This window comes from Sarcophilus harrisii, chromosome 3 (genome assembly GCF_902635505.1).
Source record: "Sarcophilus harrisii chromosome 3, mSarHar1.11, whole genome shotgun sequence".
NCBI classification, from domain to species: Eukaryota; Metazoa; Chordata; class Mammalia; order Dasyuromorphia; family Dasyuridae; genus Sarcophilus; species Sarcophilus harrisii.
This window is the reverse complement of record NC_045428.1, coordinates 571,166,604-571,192,333: the sequence shown is the minus strand read 5'-3', so window position 1 is coordinate 571,192,333 and position 25,730 is coordinate 571,166,604. Positions and strand designations below refer to the sequence as shown.

General features: G+C 36.7%; 1 protein-coding gene across 5 annotated transcripts in view; it reads left to right on the top strand.

Moving 5' to 3' along the window:
* VPS13D (vacuolar protein sorting 13 homolog D) overlaps nt 1-25,730 on the top strand; it is a 326,196-nt gene that overhangs the window by 140,189 nt on the left and 160,277 nt on the right. For all 5 annotated transcript variants that reach the window (XM_031962837.1, XM_031962838.1, XM_031962835.1 and 2 more), the window contains 13 exons: nt 3,202-3,352; nt 3,488-3,698; nt 5,515-5,762; nt 7,366-7,557; nt 8,791-8,917; nt 10,921-11,063; nt 13,979-14,109; nt 14,542-14,717; nt 18,765-18,888; nt 19,711-19,946; nt 21,777-21,885; nt 24,133-24,296; nt 24,880-24,988. In XM_031962837.1, the coding sequence (XP_031818697.1) occupies nt 3,202-3,352; nt 3,488-3,698; nt 5,515-5,762; nt 7,366-7,557; nt 8,791-8,917; nt 10,921-11,063; nt 13,979-14,109; nt 14,542-14,717; nt 18,765-18,888; nt 19,711-19,946; nt 21,777-21,885; nt 24,133-24,296; nt 24,880-24,988 (2,121 nt within the window). The remainder of the gene's footprint in view (nt 1-3,201; nt 3,353-3,487; nt 3,699-5,514; nt 5,763-7,365; nt 7,558-8,790; nt 8,918-10,920; nt 11,064-13,978; nt 14,110-14,541; nt 14,718-18,764; nt 18,889-19,710; nt 19,947-21,776; nt 21,886-24,132; nt 24,297-24,879; nt 24,989-25,730) is intronic.

Below are 25,730 nucleotides of genomic sequence, written 5' to 3'. Positions count from 1 at the left end.
AAGAATTATTATATTGAAGACTGGGGGGAAAAACCTCTATGGATTTTCTACTACAATAGTGACCCAATGCAGTAAAATTTTGCCACTCCTATTCTACATACTTTTGGGTAGCTTCCCCTGCTGTCAAAGAAGTACAAACTCTATTGTAGTATTATTCTAATTAGTCCATAACAATCCTATACAGAACTCTGTTTCATTGTAAAAGTGACCTTGGGTTCTTAAAAATTATATCCCCATTTGGAGGGTAACCTCTGGCAGGTTCTGTCATTTGGGAAAGGCTGTGAATATAATCCCAATAACAGATATTGTCTTTTTTTTTTTCTGAGTACTAGTGTGAACTAGACACTTTGAGACAAATTTTTTGGCCATAAGCAACTGTGAATAAAATTAAAACTTAAAAAATATGACAGTTAGTTTTATGAGGTACCCTACCTCTTTTGTTGTGATGGAGGTAAAAAAAAAAAAAAAGTGACAGAGGATGCTAAGAATTACATGATTTTCAGACTCTTTGGAGACATTAACTTATTGTTTGTATTCTAAATGCAAAATTTTTCTCCATTGGCTAGTGAGTAGACATATTATAGGAGAAACTAAATTGTATCAATTGTGACCTCCCAGTAAACAAAATCAGAAGATGGAAAATGGAAGGATAACTTATAGGTTCTCTTTAGAGAGACAAAACAAAAACAGTGGTGGAGCTGATTTTATCATAATGGAAATTTGAATGTTTCATTTTACAGTGCTCATGATTACTACTTACAGAAAGATGGATATGAAAAATGTTTTTGGCTTGTGCATCAATATTTGTTTGTAGAGGATAAAGAGAGAAATTTGATGGAAAAACTTGATAAGATTTTCCAAATTTAAACAGCATACATTTTTATACTTGATATAAAGATGAGAATTGGTGAAAACAGCAAAAAATGTATTGGAAAATATGATTTAAGAGCAAGGAGTAAGAAAGGCCAAAGAGTTGTAAACCTATAACTTGGAAACTTTCTATCTCTACATCATAATTCTTTGAGAAAAGAATTAGAAGATGCTGAAAATGGTGATCAATCAATAAACATTTAGTTATAGGTTCTTGCCTATTATGTGCTTGATACTGTGCTAAGTGCTGGGGATACTAAGAGGTAAAAGGCAATTCTGGCCCTCACAGAGTTTACAATATAATTGGCTTAGATATAATCTGTGCAGGAGATACCCAAATTAAGATAATTAGCCATCATCTTTCTCCTGACTTTCAGTCCAAAATCATCAAGGTTGTATTAGACATTTTGATTTGAATTTGTTCCAAAGGTTTATCTCAAACTTAACATGTTCAAAATAGAACTCATCTTTTTCTCCAAACTTACTCCTCTTCTAAACTCCTCTATTTCTCTCTAGCAGGCTGCCATCTTTTTGGTCCCCTTGGTTCACTCATGATCTAAGTGCTGTTCTTGACTCTTCATTTTTACTTAGTCACATATCTAGTCATTTGCCAAATATTGTCATTTCTACCTCCACAGCATCTTTGAATCTGTTTCCCATTCTTGTGTCAGACAGCCACCATTCTAATTAGGATGAAATCCATGACTTCTTTTGTATAATTTCCTATTCCAGGAGTACCACCTTCCTTTGGCTACTTGTTGAAATCCTACTTATTTTTCTAGGGCTATCTTAAGTACCACCACCTACTTGCTAACTGTAGCCTATGCAATCTGAAGCAATCTTTTTTTTCTTTAAATCTCAAAAAAATTTTCTGGATGTCTTTGATGTCTTTATGATGCCATACTTTTCATTACTTTTATGAACAAAGGATCAGAAATTTCAAGCTTGAAAGAGACCTTAGAGGTCTTCTAGTCCATTGTCTTCCTTTTCCAAATGAAGTCAGCAAAATCCAGAGAAGTTAAGTGATAGGACATTTATTAAGTGCTTATTGTGTACCAAGCACTATCCAGAATGCTGGGAACACACATAAAGTAAGCATGATGGTCCTTGCCCTGAAGGAGCTTACATTCTAATTAGGGAGAAGACTCATAAAAGGAGAACTGTGAAGAAAGAGTGGCATGACAGCGAGGTGTTAGGATAACTGGGAAGTGTCATAGATACCAAGTTCAGGACAAGATGAGTTGAAAGCTCACATGAGTGTCCAACTTTTCTGGGTCACTGTGTGGTGTTTCACTGAGGAGGAACATAAGGATGAGAGCACAGAAAGAGTAGCTGAACTGGCCTTTAGACCAGGTCCTCTGATGGCCTCTCTTGTGTTTCCTTTAAGATTCTCTGTGAGAACTGGAACTTTGCCTTATTCATTTGATCACATTCAGTGTTTAACAGGAGGCTCTACAAACATTTATTTAATAATAATAGCTTTTTATTTTCAAAATACATGCAAAGATAATTTTCAATAATCACTCTTGCAAAACTTGTGTTCCAAATTCCCCCCTTTCCTACCTTAGACAGTAAGGAATCCAATATAAGCTAAACATGTGCAATTCTTGTAAAAATATTCCCACAACTATCATGCTGCACAAGAAAAATCAGGCCAAAAGGGAGGAAAAAATGAGAAAGAAAACAAAATAAAAGCAAACAACTACAGAAGGTAAAAATACTATGTTGTGATCAACATTCAGTCCCCACAGTCCTCTCTCTGGATGCAGATGGCTCTCTCCATCACAGGTCTATTGGAATTGATTTGAATTACCTCATTGTTGAAAAGAGCCATGTCCATCACAACTGAATATCACAATTGAAGAAATAAATTGAATTTATTTAACAAATCCTTTTTGAAAACCATGTAAATTCTGGCTGTAGGCTAAAGGTTGAAATGAAGAAAACTTCTAGCTTATTCTCTGTTTTTAATAACTAGAAGCCTAGAATTTTGGAAAATTGCTGCTTTAATTTCACAGCCTCATGGTATGTCATGGAAGCAAGAGGCATGGGTCTTATTTTGTGTCATCTTTGTAGACTATTTAAGGAAAAACAGCATTGAGATGTATTTGTTTATTAATTGTCTTTATATCTAAAATTCCAATGGGCCCCAAGGTCAAATGGCTTAAAGAATAACTTATTATTTCATTAGTAAAAGGAAAAGGAATAATAAAACACCTTTCAAATTCTGCTGAACCGCTGATTTATCCATTTTAGATAGTATCCTTGCATTTTGTGCATATCTTCAGACTCATGTTACTATTCTTTCTCTGTTTATAACCAATCCTATAGTTCTCTTCACTCCCGCCAGTCCGAGTGGTTTTTGCTGTGACCATGGAAGGCAGTGCTCGAAAGGTTATCACCGTCCGCTCAGCTCTGATTGTGAAGAACAGACTGGAGACACCAATGGAGCTAAGGCTTGACAGCCCCTCTGCTCCTGACAGTAAGTTCTGGCTCTTTCCTCTCTCTCAGACAGAAGGGTCTGTCTTCTTCAGCAGCCTGAACTTGTCCTATTTTTTGAATGTCTTTGAGTTAGCGATCCATGTCCTTGATTGCCAGTATTTCTTTTCTGTTGCAGAACCTGTCGTGCTCCCAGCTATCATGCCAGGGGATTCATTTGCAGTTCCTTTACACCTTACTTCTTGGCGGTTACAGGCTCGGCCCAAAGGGATGGGAGTATTTTTTTGTAAGACTCCAATCCACTGGACTACTGTGGTGAAGACCACAGAAGTTAGTAGCAGTAAAAGAGAGTGCCACTCGATGGATACAGAAAAAAGCAGATTTTTCAGGTATGGAAAGTCCTATGCAGGCATTCATTTTTTTCCTATTTCCTCAAAGCATGAGGAAGGCTGCACTGGCCATCTTCAGTTATTAAAGGAAAGAGAATACTTTCTCCTTATTTCAGAATCTTTCATGGAAGAAGTAATTCATCTATATGTAAGTATTGAGAATCACAGCTGTAAGATAACTTCAAGTTTGTTAGATCATCTTGTGTTGGTTTCTAACTGAGTGAACTTGAAATATAATAAAGGTTAGACAAGGTATCCCATTTAATACATACAGGAAACTACCCAAGACCCTCCTTTACTAGTTATTGCAGAGTAGTTGAACCAGGGATTAGCAAATGAATTCACATCTTGTCACCTCCTTGGGCTTTTGATAGCATTGTCTAGACCTTTGGGGCCTCAGCTATTCTTGTTTGAAAACCAGAGATTTTTTATTGGAGAGATTTTACTGCATCTTACGATTATAAAGTACGTTAGTATATACTCTCATTTGTCATGAAAGTACCAGACTATTTCAGACTAAGACTAAGCTTATTTTAAAGTCGGCTCTTATCAGTTTGGTTGCTTTGTTGCAAAGATAAACATTCAAATCAAGTCAACAAGCATTTGCAAAGTATTTTCTATGTGCCAGGCTGAGCCTCAAGATGTAGATGCAAGCCAAAAGAGATAGTCCCTACCTCAGTGGGGCTGGAATATTCCTTTCTAGGAGAGGAAGATAGCACATAAAAGGGACTTGCAAAGGGATGGGAGGAAGGGACCCACTGAGGACACAAGGATGCCTGGAGAGTGAAGGATGGCTGGGCTAGGTCCTTCCTCAAAATGAGGTTCTGGGAGAATCTCATCAATCAGAGATGTCAGGAGGGAGGAAAAGAAGGGATCAAAGAAGAAGGTACCTGAGGCATGGTGGTGTCTGGGCCCTTCATCTTAATGCAGGTTCCAGGAGAAATTCTTCCAGTAGAAGAGGATTCTGAGGCGGGCGTAGGGGAGGAATAAAATTAACTGAGGTATTGTTGAGAAATGCATTCATTTTGGTTAAAGAAAAACTTCAGATTATTATAATTTCTAACTCAGTGCATCAAAAAACATTGTTATCACAATTCTTAGTTCAATTATTCAATCTGAATTTTTTTAGCCTGTAAATTAAATGGCAGGATTATAGAAACTTGTATATACAAACCCTCTGACAGTTTATGCAGAGGTGGGAGAATTGAATATATTCAACAGTGGGAAAGTAGTAGACAGTTTTATTGCCCTTGTGATTTTAAGACAGCTTATATGCTGCATCTTGGGAACTATAGAATGTCCTATATAGCTAGAGTAGGAGACTTTATCCAGTAACAAAAAATAGTAGGTACCGTACTTAATTGCTCTACTCATTTGAACATCAGTAATAATTATACCTTTTGGGTAATATGAAGCTATACATAAGTCTTGAAGTCAGTAATGCTGAAGGATTATTGGAGTTTCTGTGAAGATATTAAAATGTACACCAAAGTATTTATATGAAGGATTTGAAAGAAAATGTCATTTTGGACAGGAAAAACCAGATAGTTTGGATATAAAGGAGGGAGACAACAGGCAGTTGGACTCAGAATTAGCCCTCTCCCCTAAATGGTTTCTTTTACATTAGGTTATTGGTTTTTCTGACTTAGTGTTGTCAGACTATCAATGACTAAAATATTTAGACACGAGAACTGCAAATGTTTTATAGGACTGTTGAACTAATTATAAGGTTATACCTCTTCATGAATGTAAGAGATCAAGTACTGCTTTTCCATTCAGTCTGTTGATTTTCACACCATTCTTTCTTTCTTCATAGGTTTTGTGTGGCTATAAAGAAAGAGAATTATCCAGATTACATACCCTCAAAAATATTTTCTGACAGTGCTAAACAGATTTTCAGACAGCCTGGGCACACCATTTATCTCTTACCAACTGTGGTAATCTGTAACTTGCTACCTTGTGAGCTTGACTTTTATGTTAAAGGGATGCCGATTAATGGGACGCTGAAACCTGGCAAAGAGGCTGCCTTGCATACAGCAGACACATCTCAGAACATTGAGCTGGGTAAGGTCTTAAAGTAATCCCATTCTCTATTCATGCTTAAGAGAAGCACAGAATGTTTCCTGGCATCTATGGAAATATTTCTAAATAAATCTAGTACAAAGATATAGGACCCTCACTAGAGCTCTTTTTAGGGGACATCATATAGTACAGTGTTTAAACGTCCCAAAAGTTAGCTTAGAACGCTAGACAAAATTGATTTCTGGCATTGTATCATCATTGTTATTTGACCATGGCAAGACACATAATCCTTGTGAATTGCATTTTTTTTCCTGAACTGTAAAATAGAGGATAGAATAAGGTGAGTGGATGGAGATAATATCTGCCCTTCCCTACCTCACAGGAAAGTTATGAGGATTATTCATGACATCATGTAGGTCAAGTGATCCTTGGAATAAAGGAATAATAAATATAAGATGGATTATCATCATTTTGAAAGTTTATTTCAGTGATACTCAAGGCAGATAGATATTTCTTTGTTCTAGAGAAGATGTATATGTTAACTGAAAAACTTAATCAGTTTGTTATCAAATAATCTTTTAAATATGACCTTGATGTCTCAGTAACGATACAGACTACAGGATTTAATTTAAAATATAAAAATAGCATATTGATCCATTCTCCTTATTTTTTCATTTAAATAGGTTTCTGCATAATAATGACTTATATTTGTATAGCACTTTATAAATTTCAAAGAGCTTTGACATGTATTTTCATTTGATCCTCAGTAGTAACCTTGTAAAATAGGTGGAACATGAATCATCTTCATCATTTTTTAGTTTAGGAAACTTGGCCACAGTTACAGACCTAAGTACTATAAGTCTTTTGATTCCTATTTCAGTGCTTTCTTAATGGTACCATGCTGCTTTATATGTTCTTTGGATACATATCCTTAATTACATTAAACAAAATAAAACAAAACAATTGAATCCTTACAGCTCTAGAAACTCATAAAAAAGTTCATTTATAATTTGGATAGGATGTAGCTGGAACTACCTTCTGATTTTATATATTTGATACTTTTAGGAAGTTTATAATAGTTTAGTCCATACAACTTTATTAAGTCCTAATTATGTATTTATATAGCTTCATGTGTTCATAGATGTGTGTATGAATGTGTTATGTGTGTACACATGTATATTTATGTTTATATACACACATGGTTATGTGTGTGTAATATGTGAAAATTTGATTACATTGGAAAAAGAAGGTGCCTAGCAAAGAAAATAATGTCTGAAAGAAATAACTAATTGTATATTATTGTGGAACCTGACTCATAGTGTTTCATTTTTAAATGCAGAAAATACTTGGTTGCTTTCTTGATGTCTTGACTTTTCTTTAACATGTACTTTGCCCTTTTGAATATTAATTCCTAATTATTTTTCTGGTCTCTCTGGTTTGCTCACTCCAGTTACAGTGTTGTTCTTGACCACTTTAAAGATATTTTGGCCATTAGATATAATGTATTTTCTCTTGTATGTTTCTAATCATTATTAATCTGAAAAATAATTTTAGAAGAAACCAAATTAGTTTTTTTTTTTAATGCATTTTTGAAAGACTAAAGTGAACCCTCTGAAAATTAGTGCTTTGTATGTACATATTCTAGGAGTATCTCTGGAGAATTTCCCACTATGTAAAGAGCTTCTAATTCCTCCTGGGACTCAAAACTATATGGTACGAATGAGACTGTATGATATCAACCGGCGGCAGTTAAATCTTACTATCCGGATTGTGTGTCGAGCTGAAGGGTCCTTGAAAATCTTTATTTCTGCTCCATATTGGCTGATCAACAAAACAGGTATGTTGAGCATCAGCCCACTAGCCCCTTCATATCTATCTACCTTACACCAGGGCCAATGCAAATTGATTTGTGAAATTCAGCTCCTCGCAGGGCCAGGAGATCATTATATACTTCAACAACAATACTATGTGATGACCAATTCTGATGGACCTGGCCATCCTCAGCAATGAGATGAACAAATAAGTTCCAATGGAGCAGTAATGAACTGAACCAGCTACACCCAGCAAAAGAACTCTGGGAGATGACTAAAAACCATTACATTGAATTCCCAATCCCTATATTTATGCCCACCTGCATTTTTTATTTCCTTCACAGGCTAATTGTATAATATTTCAGAGTCTGATTCTTTTTGTACAGCAAAATAACGGTTTGGTCATGCATACTTATTGTGTATCTAATTTATATTTTAATATATTAACATCTACTGGTCATCCTGCCATCTGGGGGAGGCGGTGGGGAGAAGGAGGAGAAAAATTGGAACAAGAGGTTTGGCAATTGTCAATGCTGTAAAGTTACCCATACATATTACCTGTAAATATAAGGCTATTAAAATTAAAAAAAAAAAAAAAAAACGAAATTCAGCTCCTCATGAGCCTCAGCTTCCTCCCTAATTAGGCATCAGGGCTACTTTGTCCAGTATGGACAAAATAACCCTTTTAGAGACCAGGTTCTAAATCCTTTAAATAAACTCGACTTCATTTGAGTTTGTGTTCAACCATCTTTCTGGCTACTACTTTTTGTGAAATACATTGATTGGCAAACTTTGTCCAGAGAAAGACAGCCAGAAGAGTGAGGTATATGGAGACTATTTCATTCAAGGATTTGTTGGGGAAACTAAGGATTTTTAGCTGGACAAATAAATATTCGACAAAGATTTGATAGCTTAAATATTTGAATATCTGCCATCTATTAAATGTATACCATGTGCCCCAGAAAACAGAGAAAGAAGAATAGATGGCATCTGCAGAAAGGCTGATTTAGAATCTGTGTAAAGGAAAGCTTCCTGACAAGTAGAACTGTATAAAATAGAATGACTTGCTTTAGGAAGTATTGAGTCCTTTAGTCAGCAGTTGAGTGTTTACTTAAAGACATTTTCCTATTGGACTAAATGTTTTGGGTAGTTTCTTCCAGTTCTATAATTTTATGGTTCTATGAATTCAATTTCCTTTGTTTTAATGCATTGGTTCTGATTGATTGCAATTCTTCTCTACCTTATCTCTTCCCTGAAAGGGTTACCACTGATTTTTAGACAAGACAATGCAAAGACAGATGCTGCAGGACAGTTTGAAGAACATGAGCTGGCTCGGAGCCTGAGCCCTCTTTTATTCTGTTATGCTGACAAAGAACAGCCAAATCTGTAAGTAAAATTAATTATGGGAAGGGCAAACAAGCTCCTAGAGAGTGGAAAAAGTTAGCAAACGATTTAGGACTAGCATTTAAGTAGAAATATACTGCAGATAACAACCCTGGCTTGGCAAGGAGATAGATGGGATGACCTAATGGGATTTTTTCCATATCTAATTTCTGTGTTATTTGATATTGAAAACAAACCATTTCGTTGGTTTATAATAAAAGCATTGGGGGTGGTTTTACTTTACATGTATTGAAGTCATACTTCTCATAGCTGTAATGGAGAAGAAACCACATTTTTTCCTTGCTTCACTTCCTTATGCTTTTTTTTTTTTTTTTCTGTAAGCTTTCTGTACAGGAAGGAAAGAATGGTATATGTTGGCGAAAAATTGGTTTTTCAGTAAAAGATATACAACTATCCAATTCAAGCACTTTTGTGTAATATGTTTTTGAAATTTACCCTTTAGACCTTTAACTAAAATGTACCATTTCAGTTCAAAGCATTTCAAGGTTATTTGAAATATGAGAAAGAAAATGAAATCTAACAAGAGTTATGTGAATTACTGAAAGAGGGCAGAAGGATAACAGGGACCACTAATTTCATATTGTACTTGTCTTTTCCCTACTGCTTCCTTTTCATTCTTTTACTATTGACCTAGTATTGTCTCCCGAAGTCATATTAGAACTCTACTCTGAAGAGATGTCAGTTATTATAAAATCACATCTGAAGGATGTGTCTGCTTTTCCAAAAACACAATCCCAATAGTTTATAGTATCCTGTTGATAACCTCATAATGTTCTGAGGCACACATAATTTCTGTACTTATTTGAGTGTTCTGCTTTAATAAATGTGGATTTGTTCCACCAAGCAAACCTAGAGTTAAGTTTCAGTAATTTAGCATCCATGTTGAAAAGAGTATTGACTGGGTCTCTGGGTTTGGCAGGAGGTGAAGAAAGCTGTCCGGGAAGCTCAGCCACCAACCTAAAACTTTATGTTACAAACTTAAGTTTATTTTAGTCATGTATACTCAGATGTTCTCAAGGAGTCTCCTTACAGCTAAAGGCACACAAACACTCCTGAAGTTTTGATTGTGTTTACCATCTTAATGCTTTTGACCAAATAACAGTCGCTAGGGCTTTTTGTTTCCAGCTCCTAGCTCTCTAGGAAGTAACTTGTATCAAATTATGCTTCCAAGAAAGAAAGCACAGTGATTCACTTCACCCTATTTATTTTTCAGCACTTAATTCGAAGACTCTTAATTCAGCACTTAATTCGAAGACTCAAACCATTATGGAGTGAAAAACTAAATGATATGATATTGGCCATTTTAACAGTATTTTGCAATGGGTGAGGAGTTAAGATTTTTGGGGAAGGAGAGAGTCATGTGAATAAAAATTATTATTGGACTTCTGAAAATTGATGTAAGATTCTGTAGTAGTCTAGCTTATGGCCTATGACTGGATAACTAGAATTTGAACATTAATATTAGGAGCAAGTGGTGCCCTTAACCACAGGATAGAAATTGGAGGGAAGGGCTGGTATTAGAAGAATGTTGTATTTGCTCATTTACTTGTGTCCAATTCTTAGTGACTCTATGGACCATTGCAGCCCATGCCTTTCTGTCTTTCACGGTCTCCCAAAATCTGACCAAGCTTATATTCATTTTTTCCATGATGTTATCTATTCATCTCATCCTTTGCCATCCCCTTCTCCTTTTATTTTCAGTCTTTCCTAACATCATGGTCTCCAATGAGTCTGGATTTCTCATTATAGGGATAAAGTATTTAAACTTCAGCTTCAGTAATTGGCTTTCCAGTGAATAATCTGATATAATTTCTTTAAGTATTGACTATCTTTAAAAAAAAAAAAAAGTATTGACTATCTTGACCTCCTTGCTGTCCAGGGGTTTCTAAAAAGTCTTCTCCATCATCACGGTTTGAAAGTGTCTATTCTGTAGCACTTTGGAAAAATAGACTTCTTTTCCACTTACTTGCTTTTCTGCCCAACAGCTGTACCATGAGGATCGGTAGGGGGATCCACCCTGAAGGTGTGCCTGGCTGGTGCCAGGGCTTTTCACTGGATGGTGGGAGTGGAGTTCGAGCCCTGAAAGTGATACAACCAGGAAACCGGCCTGGCCTGATTTATAACATTGGTATGTGACCATCGACCATGGTGCTGCAGCATAAGCTTGCCCCAGTGCAGCCATAGCCTTTGGGCTGCCTCTCTCGGAGTATGAGAAGTGACTTAGATGCAATTCAAAAAGCTCTTGAGGGCTGCCTTGTCTATTAAATTTCATGCTTACCTGTGACCAGGAAAAAATATCATTTTGACTTGAATCCTTATTTTTCAGAGAACAATAGGAATATTTAGGAAAGCTTTTCATCATTTTCCCCCAAATTCATTGAAGTTTACAAACTTAGGAAAAGAGTGGCATTTTTCTCCATGAAACTGGAGCAGAGTGTTTTAGTGATTTGCCTGGCACTGAAGGACAGGTCTGGGTCAGAAGCAGGTTTAGAACTCAGTGCCCTGAATTTGAAGAGAGTGCAGGAAAATTGAAATTGGTAACTGCTATATCATAGTTCCAGAGTACTGAATAGGGCTATTCCCACAGAGAGACCAGGAGTATTTTTGTAGGGATCAAAATAAATTTGACTTCTCTTTTTTCAAAAACAGTAATAATGATGACGATAATAATTGTTCTGTGTCTTATTTCTAATGTCATAAAATCTCCCTCCAGTAGTATGCAGGCTCCTTGAAGAAATGACTGGTTTTTGTCTTTGTGTCCATAGCATACAAGGCAGTAGCTGGCACATGGTAGATACTTAATAAGTACATTTTCATTTGAACTGAACACCTGTACAGTCAGGCATCACCATTCGCACATTAAAAGGGAAAAATTAAGATGCTATCATCGCATTATTTATTTAGAAGGTACAGTACCTACTGAGCTTGGGAGGATCAGCTGCGCCGCTTGAGGAGGCAAAAGAGCACTAACTTGGCCGCACGTATATGTTAGGAGTGCCAACGCGGTGACTGTGCCGAGAAGGAAGCCTAGAGAGGAGAGCCTAGAGGTGGGAGACCAGGCAGTACCAGCTGGGACTAGCAGGCACATAGTTGGAGTTCTGGCAGGATGGTAGAGCCTTAGTTCCCAGTGACACTTTATTGTTGAAGCCAGACTCAGAGTATCAGCTGATGCTGTGTGAAACTGAGCACTGGTGCTTCTCATTGAGAAAATGAAACAGCTAGCAGGTTTTCAGTATCTCAGTGCTCAAGATACAGAGAAGATAGCTTCTGCCACATTAAGGAAAAGGCATAAATGTGCCAGTTAGTAGTGTAATCAAATAAGTGGAAAGACAACTTTATCTGTTTTTCAAACTGATTGACTTAACATTTCTAAGTTCTTTGGTGTTTTATGATTTATCCAGCCCTTTAAGTGTTTGTAAGCCTTCATAATTGTTTAAACATTTGCTTATATTGATAATTAGCATTTTCTGAAAATGCCTTATTATTATGTATGCATCCATTGTGACAGACTTTATATTATTTGCTACTGATTTGTTGATCTCAAGTAATTTACCTTTATAAAATCACTCAGAGTTTGGATTTGGTGTTTCAGGTTTTCTTTCTTATTGCTTTTCTCATAATGCTTTTCTCTTTTTGGATCATGTTATATAAAGTATATAGCTTGTTGTAGGATATGGATGGAGGTTTTTTATGGGTTGACCAAGGATAAGAATGGTGGTTAAGGTTACAAATGTTTGGGGCATAAACTTAGACACAGGTGGACAGGAGTAGGTTACATAAAATTATGACAATGGCCAACTTTTGCTATTTAAAACTTGTGGATGAATTCCTGTTCGTTCCAACCACATTGGTTTTATTACAGTGTTCCTAAGGAAATCAGGCTAGGCAACATGGAATGGCTAATAATGAATCAAGTGGTTATAGATGAAATGCTACTAAGATTAGAATAGAAGGCTACACTCTGCTAATAGGATCATACTTTCATTGCCAAATCTGGACGTTGAATTGAGTTGGGAACTTACTGCATTAGCAAACATTCATGAAGTGTTTACTGTATGCTGGGGAAAGTGCTAAACACTGAGTGTACAAAGAATGTCCCTGTCCTTAAGGAACTTACAATCAGATTGGGGAGGTAACATGCGAGCAGTGATCACAATTAAGGGACAGCTTACAAAGGAAATAAGCCACAGAGGGAAGACCCTAGAATTAAAAGAGATTGGGGAAAGCTTTGTATAGAAGGTGGGGTTTTAGCTGGGACCTGATGGAAACCAGGGAAGCCAGGAGGTAGATGTAAAGAGAAAGAGCATTCCAAGCATGGGGGAACGGCCAGAGAAAATGCTCGGGGATGAGACCTAGTGTCTTGTTGGGGTAAAAGGCAAGAGGCCAATGTGATTGGGTCAAGAGTGTGTGAGGAGGAAGGTGGAAGATAACCAGAAAGGTAAGAAGGGCTTTGAATGCCAAACAGATTTCATACTTGATTTTTGAGGTGATAGGGAACCACCAAAGTTTATTGTATAAGGAGGTGAGAGGGCAGACCTGTATTATAGGAAAATCACTTTAGTTGCTGAATGGAGGCAAGATTGGAGTGGGGAGAGACTTGAGGCAGGCAGAAGTCCCTCCACAGGCTATTGCAATAATTGAAGCTTGAGAGGCTGAGGGCCAGCCTACAACCAAGTGTGACAATGGCAGAAGAAACATGGAAGCATATTCAGGACATGTTGTAGAGGTTAAACTGACAACATGTTAGATAAAGGAGATGTCAAGGATGAACCCTATGGTGCGAAACGGGGAGATTTGAAGGATAAGTGGTGCACTCACCAGTAATAGGGAAGTTTGGAATGGAGAAAGGTTCAGTAGAGAGATGGTGATTAAATTTATGAGAATGGATGAAGTCACCAAGTGAAATAGTATAGAAAGAGTGGAAAAGAGGGCTCAGGATAGAACTCTTTGGAGACACCCAATTTTGTTCATGAAGGTATGGTTTTTTTGGTCAAACTCTTTTCTTTCTCTGCATCAATTGATCAGAATTGATCTTATTTTTAGGTATTGATGTCAAAAAAGGCCGAGGTCGCTACATTGATACTTGCATGGTCAACTTTGCACCCAGATATCTGCTAGATAATAAGTCATCTCATAAGCTAGCTTTTGCACAGAGAGAATTTGCCAAGGGACAGGTAAGAAATTTTCCTATGAAGAGTGACTAGTACTTAATAAATAGCCTAATGGCTATTTTTTTGAATTTTTGAATAAGCTGGCTATTGCTTGAGAAGCATTGATTTTAAACACAACTTTGTGGAAACTTAGAAACTATTATTAATGGAATGCCAATCCTGTCTGCTCTAGTCAAAACAGGTTAATAGAAGTGCCTTGTTCAAATACTTAGTTTAACTGTCTATTCTAATAAATCATGATTGAGCTTATTTTGGGATACCCAGAAAAAACCTGTGTTCAAAAAATGTTTACATTTAAGAGTAGAGGACACTCTATTCTTATAGGGACTATACTATGGGGACTCCATTCTGGGTGAGAGGCAAGAGATCTAACAGTTTGAAGATAGAAAATGACTTCATTTGTTCACTCGACTTTAATGGACTGCTATCTTTTAGGGAACATCCAATCCTGACGGTTATATCTCTACCCTCCCTGGTTCCAGTGTGGTTTTCCACTGGCCCCGAAATGACTACGATCAGCTCTTATGTGTGCGTCTGATGGATGTCCCTAACTGTGTTTGGTCTGGAGGCTTTGAAGTTAACAAGAACAACTCATTCCATATCAATATGAGGTAAGCATAGGGCATCTCTAGTCAGACAAGATACATTTCATTGGGAATGCAGTCATGGAAACTGCCCATTGCTCCGCTTTTCCCTGCTATGACTTGTTTGTGTTTAGTTTAGCCCTGACATGTATCGTTGAGATCTTTAACCTGGTGAAGCTCATACAAGCATGAGTGTGTTGGTGGAATGAGCTTAATGGCAATGTTGGTCTTCTTCACTGCAGTGAAAGAACTGCTTGTATTCAGAGTAGACTGTTGTGACAAGTTACAAAACCAAGAGTTAGAATTGTCAGAAGAACACTGAGCTCATGTGATGAATATTGATTGCCTGGAACTCTAGAAATTTTGCTTAGATTTAAATGAAGAATCTGATTACCTATTTTTTAATCCATTTTTATAAGTTTGTACAAATTCCCCATGGACTCAGTGCCATTCTCATGAGTAGGCTGACTCCTTATTCCCAGCCTAGGATTCTTCAAGCCTTTATTAGTGAAAGTAAAAAATAAAAAAATCTCAGCCAGTCCAGGGGTTATTGTATTATCTCACTATCAAGTTATTTCTTCTGTCCCTTGAAACTCGATCCAAAGAATTTTGAATTCTGTGATAACGCATCCAATTTGGAATCTAGATTCATTTTTATGTACATGCGTTAACAGTCAGGGCTTCATCATGTATATTTATGTATTACCTTGGTAGGATAGATCCCCTCCCTTGATATATGTTGTTGGAAAGCATTCCAAGTATTCCTATTGAATTTTATTTATTTTTTAAAAAGAGGAGAGGCTGGAACTGGAGAGGCAGATTTGGAAGTCCTTGTATAAAGGTGGAATTTACAGTAAGTGCAGTCAAGGGAGAGCATTGCAGGAGAAGAGGCACTTCTGTGAAAGACACACAACAAGGTGATGCAGAACACAAATAGGAAGATAAATCCATTATCCAAACTCATGACTCACCGCATCAAGCTGTTGCATTCCTAAGTCAAATATAAATAATTTTTGGATTATTTCCCACTTTAATTTTTCCACATTACTTCTCCTTTCCATGAATGTACATAATGAAGTAATGTGCAGTGAACCTGGAAAAGTTGGTCCCAACAGCATCACCAAACATAGCAAACCCAACTGGGGGAGTTAGTAATTTAATCTAGACATCTCAGGGAGCACCTGGAGGGGCTTCAGGAGCAATTGGGCTGTATGGTCAGCTTTAGGAATATCCATTTGCCAACATGTGCAAAAGTGTTTGTAGTAGCCCTTTTTGTCAAGGCAAGGAAACTGAGTGGATGCTCACCAGCTGAAGGGTGGCTGAATAAGTTATGGTATATGAATATAATGGAATATTATTGTTCTATAAGAAACAATTCTCAAAATGATTTCAGAAAAGCCTGGAAACACTTAACACGAACTGATGCTAAGTGAAATGAGCAGAACCAGGAGAACATTGTACATGGCAACAACAAAATTATGCATTGATCAGTTCTGATGGATGTGACTCTTTTCAACAATGAGGTGATTCAGGCCAATTCTAATAGACTTGTGATGGAGAGAACTATCTGCATTCAGAAGAAGGACTATGGGGACTGAATATGGATCCCAACATAATGTTTTCACCTTTTTTATTGTTGTTTACTTGCTTTTTTTTTTTCTTTTTTCTTGTGTAGCATAATTGTGAAAAAATATATAGAAGAATTGCATATGTTTAACATATATTGGATTACTTGCTATCTAAGGGAGGGAGTGGGGGGAAGAGAGGAAGAAAAAAATTTGGAACACAAGATTTTGCAAAGGTGAATATTAAAAATTATCTATGCATGTTTTTGGAAAATGAAAAGCTTTAAAAAAAAAAAAAGGAATATCTATTTGACTGCTTGTTGGGAAAAGAATGGATTAGAGTGAGAAGAGACAGGAAGCAGATCATTCAGGTAGTTACTACACTGACCTGAGTGAAAGGTCATTTATACAAGGATCATGGCCATGTGGTGGTATAGTGGGTAGAGTGTTGGATCTGGAGATGGCAGGACCTCGGTTCCAATGTGGCCTCCGATATTAGCTCACTGAGCCTGGGCAAATCATCTGTTTGTCCTTTCTCAACTACAAAATGAGTATAGCAATAGTACCCACCTTGCAAAGTTTTGAAAGGATCCAATGAAATATTTCCAATTATATGTAAAAATAGTTTTTAACATTTATTTTTGTAAGAGTTTGAGGGCCAAATTTTTTTTTCCTCCCTCCCTTGCCTCCTTTCTCTCCAGGACAACAAGCAATCTGATAAAGATTATATGTGTACAATCATATTACACATATTTTCATATTAATCATGTTGTGAAAGAAAAATCGGAACAAAAGGAAAAAACCATGATTTAAAAAAAAAGGCAAACACAAATTAAAAACAAAAAGATGAAAATAGTATGTTTCAATCCACATTCAATCTCCATAGTTCTCTCTCTGGATGCAAATGGCATTTTCCATCCCAAGTTTCTTGGAATTATCTTGAATCATTGTATTGCTGAGAAGGACTAAGTCTTAATTGGTCATTGTACATTGTTGCTTTTACTGCATACAGTGATCTCCTGGTTCTACTCACTTCATTCAGCATCAGTTCATGTAAGTCTTTTTAGGCTTTTCTCAAATCAGTCTGCTTAATTAGATGATGTTTGTAAAATCCCTTAGAACAGTGCCTGGCACAAAATACATGCTGTATATGTTTAGTTACTTCCTTTAGTACCCTCCTGCACATGAAGGGAAGAAGATAATAAATATAAGAGATTGTGGAGTTGGATTAATAAGAATTTATGACTGATTGTAATATATAAGGAGATGAGGAAGAGGGAAGAGATGAAGAGAAGATGCCTTTGGGCTTGCTAACCTGGGTGACTGAGTTGTTGTTCATAGTGCCCTTGACTGAAGTAGAAAAGTTAGGAAGAAAGCAGTTTTATTTGGAAATGTAATCAAATTCTCTTTTTGGTACATTAAGTTCAAAATGCCTCTGGCACATCCAGTTGAAGACATCCAATAAGTAGTTGATGTGGGATTGGAGTTAAGGAAAAAGAATAAAACCCTATATATAGATCTGAGAATCATTTAGTTAGAGATAATAGTTGAACCTTTGGGAGCTGATGAGAGTGAGAGATAGAGATAGACTAAGGGAGAAAAAATAATATTTCAGGGTCTAGGAAGAGAGCGGGTAGTTAATAGTATCAAATGTTTTAAGAGGTCAGGAATAATGAAGAATAAGAAAATGCTGGGTTAACCAACTGAAGTTATTGGTACTTTTGGAGAGAACAATTTCTGTGGAATGATGAGGTTGAAGTTCAGATTTATAAAAGGGCTCAGAAATAATTGGGAGGTTAGAAAACGCTGATAACTTTTTCAGGAAGTTTGTGAAGGGGAGAATGAACTAATAGATGATGCTTTAAAGAATCAGTAGGATTAAGCAAAGGTTTTTGAAGATGCAGGAATTTGTCCATGTTTGGGCATTAAAGAAGGAATCAGCAAATAAGAAAAGAGAGTATTTGGGTGATAGGGAAGGCTCTCAGGCAGGGTTGGAAGGGAATAAGTCCAATATTCATGTGCTATCTTATAGTTATCTGGGTTCATGTTTTAAACTTTAAGCTCAAAGAGTAGGGATTAGAGCTTGTCTAAAAGCCAGTCCCATGCTTTGTATAGAGTGATAATACCTGATAATAATACCTGTTGAATGAACACAACAATTTGTTTCATTTGCCAACAGTATTCAGGCTGATGACAATAGAATTAACTAATTAGTGTGTTGTTTGAGAACAAGAAGTCTCTTGGAATAAAAACAAATATAAAAACAAAAATTTGGATGTGCCATGTACAGATAACTGAAAGTTTATTTTTATAAATGTAATATTACCAAACTCTTTGTGAAAGCTTTTAATTTCTTATCCTATCTTTTTATATGGATTAATCTATCTAGCATATATTGGGCTATACATGGGCACCTAAATGTTTTTGTTCATTTGATAATATTGATATTATGATACCAATAGAAAATCAGGCTGTTTTGAATTCTATTTTATTGTCTTTTGTTTTGCAGAGATACCCTAGGCAAAAGCTTCTTTCTTCGAGTGGAAATTACTCTCCGAGGAGCCACATATAGAATTTCATTCAGTGACACAGATCAGTTACCTCCTCCTTTCCGAATTGACAACTTTTCCAAGGTATCAAGTCTTAACTTAGCAGGGAACCCATTTAGGACCACACTGACTGTTTTGTAAGAGAAAGATCAAGGTTTTTACTTCCCCAAGAAGAATAGTTGGAAGCATTTTATCTTTGCAGTAATGAGAAGTAGAAATCCCTTTGGTTCTTAGTATCACTAGTACCCTTTTTATTACTGAAAATCAATACCAATAATAAGATAATTAATTACTGATGAATGGCCTGGGAACAGAATAGACATGCCCAGGCCAGATAGTACTTTATAGTCCCCCAAGATTTTTTTTGACCATAGCATTTGGCATTTCTAATAGGATTTCTGCCACAGAGTTGCTGGCTTTTAGAGTTCCATATAGTCAGTGAAAAAGTGACTCAGAATTAGGCCATCCCAGCAGCCTGGCAATGGGTAACTTTGCTGTAGGTTTGTAATCAGGCATCCAAAGAAAACCAAATGAAAATGATTTTAAATGATTTCTGTGACTAATACTTTCAATTCCAAAACCTTAATTCTTCTTTTCAAGTATTTCATAGCAGGGGGAAAATTGCCACAGAATATAAATTGCTGACCCTAAGAATTTATCAGTGGAAAGACTCTCAAGTGTTGCCTGCCAAGAGTCCCCTGGAGTCTCTTTAGCTGAAGGATTCTTTAGAATAGGTGGATTCTTAGGTTTAAAAGGGAGGCTCCAAACTTTCCTGGAGTTATATCTACAGTCGGCAGGCGGAAACCAACAGGAACGTAAGCCAGCTGCCCGGCAAAGCCCTGATTCACCACCTGAGGTCACCACTCTGAATGAAAGTCCTCTTTGTCTTCTTTGCCATTCCTGTAGGTCCCAGTTGTCTTTACTCAGCACGGCGTGGCTGAGCCCAGGCTCCGAACTGAAGTGAAGCCCATGACCTCACTGGATTATGCGTGGGATGAGCCTGTCCTGCCACCTTTCATCACATTAACTGTTAAAGGAGCGGGCTCCTCAGAGATTAACTGCAACATGAATGATTTCCAGGACAACTGGCAACTTTATTATGAAAACTTCATCTATATAGCTGCTACATATACATTCTCAGGGTAATCCCTTGTTACTCTTCTTGCAAGCAAAAGAATCTGATTATTAGCTGGCATTGGATTTTAAACTGTTTTTCTAGTGACAGAACAAATTCTAGTCAGTCATCATCATAAACTCCTGGGCTAAACTCTTGGGAGTTCATGTAATGTAGCCCCTTCCCACGGACCAATGCCAAATGCTAACCAAATTGAATAGAGTATTCCCTTTCAAAATTACCCAACACCCCTCCCCCCATAACCTTTTAACAACTCTTACTGTAAGGTTATATATTCTTTATGTCAATGCTAAATCCTTCTCACCACTCTTTGAAAGCCTTTTTCTTCTTGTTCATTCTTCATTGCAAAATAACTTTTATCATCACACCCATATGCCACCCACTGATGATACTATGTTAGGCTGACATTTGAGTATTATACCAGATTTTCTCTGAAGTTTATGCAAAATAGTTGAGGCTGCAAGAAGCGCCAAATTTCCCCTTCAAAACCCTTCAACTTGGAATGTTTGTCATCATCTAGCTGTAGAAATTGTGAAAAGCAGCTACTTATTGTAGGTTAACTTCAAATAAGGCTTGGCAAGTTTGTCATTCAAACATTGGTATTTTTGTTTGGAAACAAAAAATGTCTATAAAAATGTGTTGGGTATTTTTTCTTCTAGGTAGTCATTCTTAGTAATCTCAAGTATAGCTTGCTCTTTCCATGTTGATATTGTCAGAGCAAATTTCAAATGGGATTTCTTTGACCAAAAAGGTGATATAACCAAATATTTAGCATTACAACTATACTTATATATTGCTTTTCTTTTTATTTGGGGACTGGCATTTGGACCTCTTATTAATTAATAAGGTCCCAGTCTATGACAGCTTGTTCAGAATGATTTCATCCTACTGTGGAGGTGACTGGCAGGCAGTCAGTACGTGATATTTACTTACCTGAGGGACACATAGAAACTCTTTTAGGAACCTGAAGACCCTTCCTTTTTGTTGAGGGTAATACTAGCTCTTTACTCTGCCAAGGACCTGTGTACAAACAGTATGACATGTTTAGTTTTTCAAAGGTTATAATAGAAAATATTCCAACAATAGTTTTCCTCGTAAATTATATCAACTCTGTGGTTCTCAAGTTCAACCCCTGGCAGTTTTCTGAGCTTTGTAAGTTGAAGGTTGCAGGGAGTTAATGGGAGAAAATCTTTGGAGGATTATATGACTCAGTGATTGAATCTCCTTTTGAGGTTTCCCCACATCTTCATAGTTACTAATGGAGGGAGTAGCACTGAAACTTTTCCTCCAGGCTTCTTACCTAACAAATTTTTTTGTGGTATTGGGGCTTAGAGATATACCCAGTTCATTGAAATTGTATCTAAGACAGTGCAAAGCCCAGGTTCTGGCATTCCCTGAGATCTTAGAATCTTGAATCCCTAGGAAAGTAAAACAAGCAAAAATTAATCTCTGACTTATTCATCAGTAAACCTTCACTGCCTAGCTGCCATAGGGCTGTACTGCTGGCTCTCTTATTCCTGATTTCTGCCAAAGAAGGAAGTAGGAGTCAGAAATCTGGCAAAAGCCTTGGAAGTAAGGTCTTCCTCGATAATTTTCATCATCTAGTTAGCATTTTATACCTGAGGAAAAAATTAAAATTTATAGTATTATAATCTGTTACACTATATTCTTCTACATGTCAGATGATGTGCATCTTTGAATTGGAAAGAAATCTAATGTATTTGCTAACCATGATAAAAAGTCTTTTTTTTCTGCGTTATTTCTTATTTATTCTTTCGTAGAAATGATTAGACTCTCATTTTCATTGAATTTATGTTGGATTTTCATGAAATTCTAGAATGCAGGAGGGAACAGGAAGGCCTGTGGCTTCCAACAAGGCTGTTACTTATGGAGAGCTTGTCCTAGATGTCTCACCCAAAACGCAAAGAGTTATATTAAAGAAAAAGGTAAGAAACTGGGCTTTAATTGAACTCCTTGGAGCACTTTTAAAAGCATCCTACCAGATATGTTCCTGGCATCTCTAACTGAAATTTAGAGGTTCCTTTCTGAGGACTAGTTCAGTCAAGTTGATGTAACAGTGTGAAGCATTACAATATATATATATATATATATATGTATGTACATACATACATGTACATACAACTTGTATTCTAATGGATTGTGAATTTTCTGGATATTAAAGTACTTTTTTTTTTTTTTTTCTTTAATAGCCTTTTATTTATAGGATATATACATGGGTAACTTTACAGCATTAACAATTGCCAAACCTCTTGTTCCAATTTTTCACCTCTTACCCCACCCCCTCCCCTAGATGGCAGGATGACTAGTAGATGTTAAATATATTAAAATATAAATTAGATACACAATAAGTATACCTGACCAAAACGTTATTTTGCTGCACAAAAAGAATCAGACTCTGAAATATTGTACAATTAGCTTGTGAAGGAAATCAAAAATGCAGGTGTGCATAAATATAGGGATTGGGAATTCAATGTAATGGTTTTTAGTCATCTCCCAGAGTTCTTTTTCTGGGCATAGCTAGTTCAGTTCATTACTGCTCCATTAGAAATGATTTGGTTGATCTCGGTGCTGAGGAGGGCCTGATCCATCAGAACTGGTCATCATATAGTATTGTTGTTGAAGTATATAATGATCTCCTGGTCCTGCTCTTTTCACTCAGCATCAGTTCCATGTAAGTCTCTCCAGGCCTTTCTGAAATTATCCTGTTGGTCATTTCTACAGAACAGTAATATTCCATAATTTTCATATACCACAATTTATTCAACCATTCTCCAACTGATGGACATCCATTCAGTTTCCAATTTTTAGCCACTACAAAAAGGGCTGCCACAAACATTCGTGCACATACAGGTCCCTTTCCCTTCTTTATAATCTCTTTGGGATATAATCCCAGTAGTAACATTGCTGGATCAAAGGGTATGCACAGTTTGATAACTTTTTGAGCATAGTTCCAAACTACTCTCCAAAATGGTTGGATTCGTTCACAGCTCCACCAACAATGCATCAATGTCCCAGTTTTCCCGCATCCCCTCCAACAATCATCATTATTTTTTCCTGTCTAAAGTACTCTTAAACAGTGAGGTAAAACTCCAATAGAAATGAATCTATAGATTGACTTAGAAAACCACAAAATAACATTGTCAATGTTGTGTTGTATTTTAATTAATTTTCTTAAACATTTTCCAGTTATATTTAATCTGGTTTGAGCTGCAAGTTTGACACTTCTCTCCTAAAATTTACTAAACAAAATTATATTAAATTTAACCAAATTAGGAGGCATTTACTTGATCTTGTAGATGTCAAAGGCTTAGGGTCACAGAGGTGTCTCTAGGCTCACTGTCTCATTTAATATATGAGGACACTGAGAGCCAGAAAGCACAAGTGATTTTTCCAAAATTGCACAGTGAGTAGAGCCAAGTTTTGAACTCAGTTCTTGCGATTGCAACTTAAATGCTCTTTCCACTGAGGCAAGACTTGCTGGATATCTGCACTGACAAGAAGATATACTTCAGAGGTAGCATAGTTTTGTTTTGCTTTTTAAAGATACCTTATCTCATTTTGTTTAACTTGCAATTTAACCCTCTGTCATCAAAGCGGAATGTGGGCTGTTTTTTAAAAATGCTTGTTATTTGAGCTTTGGGAGTTATTTGAATTTTAGATAAGTTAGCCTTGAGTTAAGTTCCATAGCTAGAATGTCATTCCTTCTCACCTCTACTTTGTAGAGTTCTAGGCTTCTTTCAGAACTTAGTTCTGGAAGTTTTTCTTTATCCGTCCAGGTGGTAGTGTCTTCCCCCTAAGTAAAATCACTTCATATATGTTTTCTATATAAGTTCCTTGAGGACAAGGACTTTTTTCTCTTTGTCTCCCCACAGCCCAGCATAGTACCTGGCAAATGGAAGATGCTTAATAATATACTTGCTGACTTGAGTTGAATTACAACTTAGTATATCTTCCTGTTTCTTGTCTATCCCAAGTACCATCTTGTATTAGTAGTAAAATGAGAATTACAAAAGGCTTCATGAAATAGAAATATTTCCTGATTCTCTTCTGATTACAGCATGAATTAAGGCTAACTGCCTCCTGAAAACCATCAGTTCTTTCAGCTTCAGCTGATCAGACAGTCTTAACTTCACAAGATTATTGTTTTATTTTTTCCTGTGTGCATACTGTAGGAACCAGGAAAGCGCTCTCAGCTGTGGAGAATGACTGGGACTGGCATGTTGGTCCACGAAGGCTCCTCAGTTCCTCACAACCCTAATAAACCTGCAGCTTCCCGTTCTGTTGAAGGGTCTGCCATTCTAGACATTGCTGGTCTCGCTGCTGTGACAGATAACAGGTCATTATCAAGTGCTTAAGACTTATAGCTAATAAATTCAGGTTGAAACTGTGATTCTAAAACTGAGATTGAAATAAATTATTAACAATAAAACATGAGCATATATTTTTTTATTTGTTTGGATAACCCTATGCCTATATTTTCCCATCTGTTAAACTGGTACTATTATTTATTTAAGATGTATATCCCACCTGCTTCCAAGAGGATGTTAGGCAATTTGCAGCAACTAAAGCATGATATAAAATAAGGCATTTTGGGGTAGAATAGAACAGAGACCACATAAAGGAATCTAAAATAGGTCTGGTTCCCTTTTTGTTTTTCACAGAAATGTCTTTGTAACAAATTGAAAAATATGTATCCAAGTTTATTATTTCTTGTATTATACATTCCTCCAAGTTAATACTTGAGGCTGATGGCTTATTATTTTCCATTTTATTTTATACCCATTTTTTTCTGCCTTTAAGAAGTATTCAGATTGAGTCCTAAGACAGTCAGGCATTTCATTAGGTTTTAAGAGTCAAGGCATTACAAGGGAATATAGAGCTTTGAAATAGCTAGTCCTTGTCATTTTTTCTCTCTCCAGATTTGAACCTCTGATGCTGAGAAAGCCCGATCGTCGGCGCAGCACAACCCAGACGTGGAGTTTCCGTGAAGGAAAGCTGACTTGTGGGTTGCATGGGCTTGTTGTACAGGTCAGTGCTGTTGGAAGCTTGAGACTGCAACACTGTGTCCAACCCCTATGAGAAGAGCATTCAACCAACAGCCCTTAGGTTTATTTAGGTTTACTCTTGGTAATGAAGAGTCCAGAGTAAATGGAGTAGTAATTGGGAGGCATATTAGGAATAATCCTGTGAAGTTTTAATCAAAAACTTTCAGAATTGTGCATGTTCTCCTATTGTTTTTGCTGTGTTCTTTAAGGAATCCCAAAATTTGCTAGAAATATCAAAGTGCAGATTACTTTGTTGTTTAGGCATATCCTTCTGTTTGCTGAGCGCTTGAGTCAAAATGACATTTCAGATTAAATATTTCTAAGCAAACTTTTTTGATTACAGGCAAGAATCAAAGGTTTTTCTAGTCTCTCTCCAGTTGGCCATTCTCACATATTCTGCATTACTTCTTTTCACTGGATCCTCTGATCAATTTGCACTACTTTGATATTCCCAGATATGTCTTACCCTTTCTTAACCCTACCCATTTTGGTTCATTCCATTCCCCTCCATCTCTATCTGCTAAAGTCTCTCCTTTTAGTCCCTAACTCAGATGCCACGTCTTTCATGAAACCTTCCCCAACAGTACCAGATGAAAAGAATTTTCCTTACCCAGGTTTCCCTTAGTGTTTTACCTTGGCCTAGCCTTTGTACTCATTCCTTTCTTGACAGTATCATAATGATTTGTGTATGTGGATTGCAGCCCTCTTGGGAAATAAGCTGTGCA